The sequence below is a fragment of the Bos indicus genome, chromosome X, assembly GCF_029378745.1.
Source record: "Bos indicus isolate NIAB-ARS_2022 breed Sahiwal x Tharparkar chromosome X, NIAB-ARS_B.indTharparkar_mat_pri_1.0, whole genome shotgun sequence".
Lineage (NCBI taxonomy): Eukaryota > Metazoa > Chordata > Mammalia > Artiodactyla > Bovidae > Bos > Bos indicus.
Window position 1 is genome coordinate 69,920,063 of NC_091789.1, and position 8,242 is coordinate 69,928,304.

At 36.1% G+C, this 8,242-nt stretch overlaps 1 protein-coding gene across 3 annotated transcripts in view; it reads left to right on the plus strand.

Annotated features, from left to right (window-relative positions):
• PLS3 (plastin 3) overlaps nucleotides 1-7,532 on the plus strand; it is a 96,837-nt gene extending 89,305 nt beyond the window's left edge. For all 3 annotated transcript variants that reach the window (XM_019955923.2, XM_019955924.2, XM_070784176.1), the window contains 7 exons: nucleotides 473-668; nucleotides 2,200-2,278; nucleotides 3,009-3,123; nucleotides 3,298-3,431; nucleotides 4,288-4,411; nucleotides 4,634-4,758; nucleotides 6,283-7,532. In XM_019955923.2, the coding sequence (XP_019811482.1) occupies nucleotides 473-668; nucleotides 2,200-2,278; nucleotides 3,009-3,123; nucleotides 3,298-3,431; nucleotides 4,288-4,411; nucleotides 4,634-4,758; nucleotides 6,283-6,415 (906 nt within the window). In that variant the 3' untranslated portion in view covers nucleotides 6,416-7,532. The remainder of the gene's footprint in view (nucleotides 1-472; nucleotides 669-2,199; nucleotides 2,279-3,008; nucleotides 3,124-3,297; nucleotides 3,432-4,287; nucleotides 4,412-4,633; nucleotides 4,759-6,282) is intronic.
• Nucleotides 7,533-8,242: the final 710 nt, after the last annotated feature.

The following is an 8,242-nucleotide window of genomic DNA, read 5'->3' on the forward strand; positions in this document are numbered from 1 at the left end:
CAAAAAGTAGTTTAAGAGAAAGATGATAATTTGAAATATGCAACTTAAACCTCAAAATTATTGGAGCCTGGTATCCTTGATTATTATTTAAAAAAAAATTTTCTTCATAATTCCTTCATCTTTTTCAGCCTTACACCCTCTTTAGGGTTTAAATTTAAAATCTGAACAGGTTTCACTTTTTTCTTAAAGAATTTTGGCATGAGAGAAGTAATCTCAATTGAGTTAAATCTATTCTGTCCTTAGATACATGATCTGGTGCCATCTAGGGTATTCTCAAGGTACTGCATATCCAGCACAGCCAACTTTGTTTTGTTTTGTTTTGCATTCAAAACAGTAATATAAGTACCATGTGTTGGCTAAGAGAAAATAGAATTGTGTATCCAGCCTATCATTGTAGGGCAAAGTTTCTATATTTTTAGTATGGCCTTTTTTTTTTTTTTTTTAAAAAAGTCTTCTTATTTTACTTCAATAGGAAACAGATGATTTGAAGAGAGCTGAGAGTATGCTTCAGCAAGCAGACAAATTAGGTTGCAGACAGTTTGTTACCCCAGCTGATGTCGTCAGTGGGAACCCTAAACTGAACTTAGCCTTTGTGGCTAACCTGTTTAATAAATACCCGGCACTCACTAAGCCAGAGAACCAAGATATTGATTGGACTCTATTAGAAGGTAACTAAAGGTTTCTTAAATTATGTTTGGGGCTACACAGTGGAAATACATGGGCCACGATGATTTCATAATCTTGATTTAATAAGTTTCCTTATCCATTTAGCAACTGTCTACTAGAAGTAGTCCCAAGGGCTGAGTAATAAGTGACACCTGATAGAAAGGGATGATAACAAGGGAACTTTTATTTTAATTTACTTATTTTTGGCTGCTCTGGGTCTTTGTTGCTGCATGCCGGCTTTCTCTAGTTGCTGCACCCAAGGGCTACTCTTTGTTGTGGTGCTCAGCTTTCTCATTGGGGTGGCTTCTCTTGTTGAGGAGTGTAGGTTCAGTAGTTGGGCTTCATTGCCCCACGGCATATGGGATCTTCCCAGACTAGGGATCAAACCTGTGTCCCCTGCTTTGGCAGGAGGAGTTTTATCCACTGTACCACCAAGGAAGTCTGGAAACTTTTAAAGTAAGCTAGCCTAGGATCACTTAGTATAAGGCCACTTAGTAAACCAATGTTTTATTTTAATATTTTATATTTAGGTCACTTATTTTTAAACCTCCCTCCAAAAAAATGCCCATGTGCATAAAATTTGACCTATATAAATCTGCAGTATGTGTTTCATTCTTCCATAGTCAGACTAACTAAAACTGCTCTCAGTTCCTTTCACCTTTAACCTACTCAAAAAATAATAATGCATGTAATTTGGGAAAGGCAGAGTATACATTTTCCAGATTATATATGCATGAAGTATAGTACTTAAAAATTAACAAATTTAATTAGTAGCTCATTGCATATCCACTAGCATTATTATGAAATCAGATGGTAAAGAATCTGCCTGCAGTGCAGGAGACCTGGGTCCGATCACTGGGTTGGGAAGATCCCCTGGAGAAGGGAATGGCTACCCACTCCAGTATTCTTGCCTGAGAAATCCATGGACAGAGGAGTCTGGCAGGCTACAGTCCATGGGGTGGCAAAGAGCAGGACACAACTTAGCAACTAATACTTTGAACTCTCAATTAGCAGCTCATTGCATATATACTAGGATTACTATAAAATCTTTAAATTTTATGCTTTTGAAGTTTCAAATGATTTGTTGCTCTAATATAGACATGTAAAAAAGTACATATATGTGACTTAGTATTTTTAAATGGGTAGAGAGAAGATGTAAGTTAATGTGAGTATAGAGGTTTGTATGACCATGGCAAATTTTTCTAATAAAAACTAAACTGATAATATCAGTTATTTTAGAAGTATGGGGATTTGGGGAGATACTGGAGAAGGATGAGATGGAGAAGAGATTATAAAAAGTTCATATACCTCTTAGCTGATTATAATAAGCTTATATTTTTACTTTTAAAATAAAGTCATCCAATTTAAAAAACAAGAGAGAATGTATTCAGAGAGACTGCTTGGAGATTCATATTTGAGAAAACCTCTAGATCTGAAAAAAAAAAAATAAACTAATCTAATTGTGGGTTGATGTTATATGCACATATGCAAGGTGTTTCATGATTTTATAAACACTGTGAATATTTTTAATAGGAGAAACTCGTGAAGAAAGAACCTTCCGTAACTGGATGAACTCTCTTGGTGTTAATCCCCATGTAAACCATCTCTATGCGTAAGCCTTCCAATGCTATTGTAAAGTTTTGAACATCACGAATGGATGCTGCATAAATAATTATAGCTCTAAACCTTTTCTAAATGTTAGTTTGTAGTCATTACTTTATTGAAAAATGTGATGACTTCCATTATCATTTCCCAAATACACAAAAGCCCATATTATTTCTTTACATGGTCATTAAGTGAAAGAATGTATAAGTATCTTTCTAACACCCTAGGGAACAGAGACTTTATATTTTGAAACGGAGACCAGAGAGTACATTAAGTAGACCATCCATGATGCCTTGAGGTCTTTGTGCTCACTGTTCTCTCAGCCTGAAATGTTCTTTTCCACATCAAATACCTTATTCCCTTGCTATATTCAAGCCGCTGATTCAGATTCTAACCGCCGCCACCTACCACTCCCTAACTCCTAATCTTGTTCTTTTCGTTTTTCATAGCAATTAAATACATTCCCCTAACCCATTTATCTATATACTTGTTTATTCTCTTTCTTTCTCTGACTCTAAAGGACTGGGATTTTTCTCCTATGAGCCCAGCTTATAGAACAGTTCTTTGCAAACAATAAGCTCTCAATAACTACTTTCAAGTGAATTGGATGGTGTTAGCTCTATTTTTAGCACAGATTAATAAAATGCATGAGTCTTTTGACAGTGTAGTGTCCTTGTTTTTAAGGAAACAGGCCCTGCTCTCTGAAAACACTGATCAAACTCTCTTTAAATCATCAGTGACCTCCAAGATGCCCTGGTAATCTTACAGCTATATGAACGAATTAAAGTTCCTGTTGACTGGAGTAAGGTGAATAAACCTCCATACCCGAAACTTGGAGCCAACATGAAAAAGGTAGCTAATTAAGTTGCTGCACATATTTGTTACAGACTGTTTTTGTTTTCAATTTGTGTTTGGGAAACTCTTTGAGCTTCTTGAGGACAGAAACTATGTCTTACTTTGTGCGCACCTGCATATACAGATTAAACAAGTGAAAATCTTTAAACATTTTCTTTTGTTTGTTTGCAGCTAGAAAACTGCAACTATGCTGTTGAGTTAGGGAAGCATCCTGCCAAATTCTCTCTGGTTGGCATTGGAGGGCAAGACCTGAATGATGGAAATCAAACCCTGACTTTAGCTTTGGTCTGGCAGCTGATGAGAAGGTATGGTACACAATTTTAACTGCTTAAGCTTCACTATCATACACGTCTGTGATCTAGTCTTTACTATTTCTAAGGAAACGTATCAATGACTACCTTTGAAATTCTTGTGTTTAGACTATGAAGTGAGCTTAAGTAATGAATATATGTTGGATGGCCAATGGGAAATGCCTTCTTGAAAGTGAGGCAGCAGAACTGTGAATATTTCCCTTTTTTCATAATATGCCTGACACAATGTTTGTGACAGATTTAGTGTTCATGAATAAAAACAGCAAAAATTATGAACATGTATATATTTGAGAAAGAAGATCTCTTAACTGTAATGCTAAAAAGCAATTCATTATAACTGGGTACCAGTCAAAGCACAGCTTACTTTAAGTTGTTGCCATTGGTTGGCCTAGTACAAAGTGAGCCTGCAGTAGACTGGTGGACTTACTCATTAGAGCACTGAAAATCGTCCTGCCACCAATGCAAAAAGAAGCTCAATGGCAAGCCACTACTACTTGAAATTTTTTTTCATATAATGTGAATGTCTTCTCATGAAATCTTTTCTTTAATCTCTCAAACCTAAGGAAAAGAAATGAAAGAGAAAGCATCTTTCTAATATTTGTATTTTTTCTAATAAACTAGAACAGAAACTGTTCTGTTTTTTTTAATTAATTTTTATTGGTATGTAGTTGCTTTCCAATGTTGTGTTAGTTTCTGCAATACAACAAAGTGAATCAGCTATATGTTTAAATATATCCCGTCTTTTTCAGATTTTCTTCTGATTTAGATCACCACAGAGCATTGAGTAGAGTTCCCTATGCTATACAGTAGCTTCTCATTAGTTACCTGTTTCTTCTGCTGCTTCATTTAGATATACCCTCAATGTCCTGGAAGATCTTGGTGATGGTCAGAAAGCTAATGATGACATCATTGTAAGCTGGGTGAACAGAACATTGAATGAAGCTGGAAAATCAACCTCCATCCAGAGTTTTAAGGTAAGAATTCCATTTTTGACTATTAAACGTTATGTTTGCTATAGAAAGTATCTATAGTTTGGAAGGCTAGACTTTGGTTTTTTTGTGAGTGAGATTGTTGTGGGGGTAATGACATGATTCTTTTTTAATTCACTAGACTTTGATTTTGACAGCTTTATATAAGTGATCATGCATTAATTTTTACACATGGAAATTCTTAAATGTATTGTCCTTTTACTCTAGGATAAGACAATCAGCTCCAGTTTGGCAGTTGTGGATTTGATTGACGCCATCCAGCCAGGCTGCATAAACTATGACCTTGTTAAGAGTGGCACTCTGACAGAAGATGACAAGCACAATAATGCCAAGTAAGGAATGCTGCCTAATATCCTGATAAGGGCATAGGCATTGTAGGCAGGCAGATCTGCATTATCATTCAGGTTCTGCCATTTAAGAATGGTGTCAGCTGGGGGAAATGTCTTCTAGCCTCAGATTCCTCATCCATAAAATGGGAGCAATAATACTTACCTTAGAGATTTTGAAATGAGTAAAATATGTAAGAGCCTACCATTGTTGCACCTGACCTAGTAGGTAGGTGCTAAGTCAGCCATTGGTTTGTAAGTTATAGAAATAATGTATGTGTTAAAGCAACTTAGCTGCAAACTTAAAACAAGGGAAAAAGGGGCAAAGGATAAGCATGCCTTTGATAGGGTTTTCTTTGTCGCACTCTTTTTAAATATTTTTAAAACTTACTGTGCATAGCCCACCTTACTACATAGGTGGAGTTTATTATCTTGGTCCCTTAAGTGGGCAGGATGCTAAACTCTCAGCTGAAACCATGCCTTGAAAGTTTCCTGCATTTTGACAATATTGAGAAGGTCTTTTCCACCTGCCTCTTCCCTTCTTCTCCAAAGACCTAGACTGTGATCTGGTTTCATGGGCAACTCATGAAAGCTTTCCTAGTATACACTGAAAATCAGCTCCCAACAGGGCTTCACAAGATAGCTAAGAAGAATTACTGCAAAACTTCATTTTGGCATCACATACTATGTCAAATCATCTCTTCCCTCCTTGAAAAAAATATTTGCAGCATAATATGGTAAAGATTTATAGAGAACTCTTTAAACTTCTTTTTCCAGAAACTTGATCATATTTAAAGATTTCTGTTACAGAACACCTAGAAATGCCTTGTATATTAATTGAGGGGTGCTCCTGAAAATTTCCTCAGCTGGACATGTCAGTTCTTAACTCCTTTCCTTTCTCTACCCTTTTCATTCCTTGCTTCAGCCACTCTGGCATGTACCATATAGACTCTGTCTCTTCCCTTGAATATTTGGAAGTATTCACTGCATCTGTGAAATTGTATTTTGCATATAGCACAGTTTTCCACTGTGTCTCTAAGATCTCGTGATAGCCAATGTTATCTTTTTTTTTTGGGAGGGATCTAATTAATTTTATTTCATTTTTAAACTTTATCTTATTACATGCTCAATGAGAATATCAACATCTGAGTATATATACATATTTTCAACATCTGGGTATATATATATATATATATATATATATATATATATATGTATGTATACACACACATATATTCTGGAAAAATGTTTTTTCATATCAGTTCTCCTAAATTGTTCTCATTTTACATTGTAGAAAAGGAGTGAATAAATATTATCAGCCCCAAATAGTAGAGCTTAAAAATCTGGTATCACTTATGAGTGACCTCACAAAAGAGAAAACAATGAAAAATGAAGTCATTCTGATTTGAACTCTTGCTGTAGAAGTTTTGTATCCCAGACAATTGAGTATATGAGAGGAAATAGATGCCTTATGTTGTGCCCTTGACTAACTGGAATTGAACCTCAATTTTTGTTTCCTCCAAAAAATAGGTACGCAGTGTCGATGGCTAGAAGAATTGGAGCCAGGGTGTACGCTCTACCAGAAGACCTTGTGGAAGTAAAGCCCAAGATGGTCATGACTGTGTTTGCATGCTTGATGGGCAGGGGTATGAAGAGAGTGTAAAATAACCAATTTGAATAAAAAACAACCTTGCTCCCAGGTGCATGATTAGCAGTACAGCAATTTCTGGCTGAAATGCTCATGGCTTAAGAAACTTTTGGTTATTGAAAGGACTGTTTAGTTTTAACAAGACTAAGTTAATCATGGGAGCCCTCAGGTGAAAGAGTTTTAGTAACAACAACTCCTCTTTCCCATAGTCAAGGTGGATTTGTCAGGCCCACCTGAAATGTGCCCATAGTCAAATCATTTACTCGCTCCTCCTAGATCGCTGCCCTTGACGTTTCCCATTGCTGTACGTATTTCTATGTATCTGTTTTTCTCTTAGAATGTCCACCTCTTGGGACTTGCTTAGATGACTGAATATGAATATTATTGGTATTAGACAATAATTTGCTTTCCATCCAGTATGCTAGTTCTTATTCAAGAACTGTGGTCAGAGGGTATTTGTATATGAGTATCCTTTGCTTGTCTTTCTAGTACTGAAAATTGACAGAAGTAACTGGCTGTGCAGAATGTAATAGAAGCTTTTCATATTCTTTTATTCTTAAAATCAGTATCTTTTTACAGTATTCTTTCTACATGATCCTTTTTTGTACATTTAAGAATATTTTGATTACATTAAATAAGACTGCTGATTTTGCTACTTTTTTTAAGGGGTCTTCAAGTAAGTAAAAAACATACATTATAGGTAGAGGGAAATGTACCTTGAATTTCTATCTTCTCTCCCACACTAAAGCTGTAAACACTTGACATATTTTGTCCTGAAACACTTGGTTCAATATATACTTCTTTGTTTTAAAACATGTACCATCAAATTCTCTCTTTAGATTTTAAATGCTGTTGAATATGACACTTTTGAGGAGAGAGTGGGCTCAGAATTTAGGAAGGATATGATAGGCCAAGTATGCTAAGTCTATATTAAATTTTCTAATTTTACACCTAAGATAAGGAGATGTGGTCACTAAAAAATAAACATGTATGTAGGACTTAATGTATTCTAATGTACTCTTGCTTTGTCAAGCTGTTTGCTATAGTTTTTAAGATCATAATGTTACTCTAACTCTGAAAAGTTATGTACTCTGATAGCAATGTATTAGTTCAAATAAAAGCATTTACATAATTAGTCTCTTCATGCCTCTGTCCCTTCGTAGTATGCCTATGTTTGCCAGGTTTTTTTCTCCAATATTCTAACTCATTTTCTGGTGTATTTTATAAAATGATGTTTGTTAAATTTATGCTTTTGGAGCTGAATTACACGGATGGACAGAATGAGGTAAGATGGTTTTCTCCAACTTACTAAAATTTCCTTATCCAGTTTCTCCCTTTTTCTTTCTTTTCCATGTTACTCAATCTTTTCAGTGTTCAGTAATGACATGATATGTGTTTGCATGCGTGCTAAGTCATTTCAGTCTTATCCGACTCTTTGCGACCCTACAGATTGTAGCCTGCCAGGATCCTCTGACCACGGGATTCTCCAGGCAAGAATACTGGAGTGGGTTGTCATTCCCTTCTCCACAGGATCTTTCCAACACAGGGATAGAACCTGCATCTCCTGCAATTGCAGGTGATTCTTTACTGCTGAGCCACCAAAGAAGCCTGTTCTATGATATACAGGTCAAACCAATGGGGATCCAAACAACCAGGTTGGTTTGTGACAGGTTTTCTTAGCCTCATCACTACTAACATTTTGGGCTGGATAATTCTTTGTTGGAGGTGGGAGGGAGCTGTCCTGTACATTATTGCAGGGCATTTAGCTGTGTCCCTGGCCTCTATCCACTAGATTTCAGTAGCATACCCCCAGTGTGTAGACCAAATATGTCTTCAGAACTA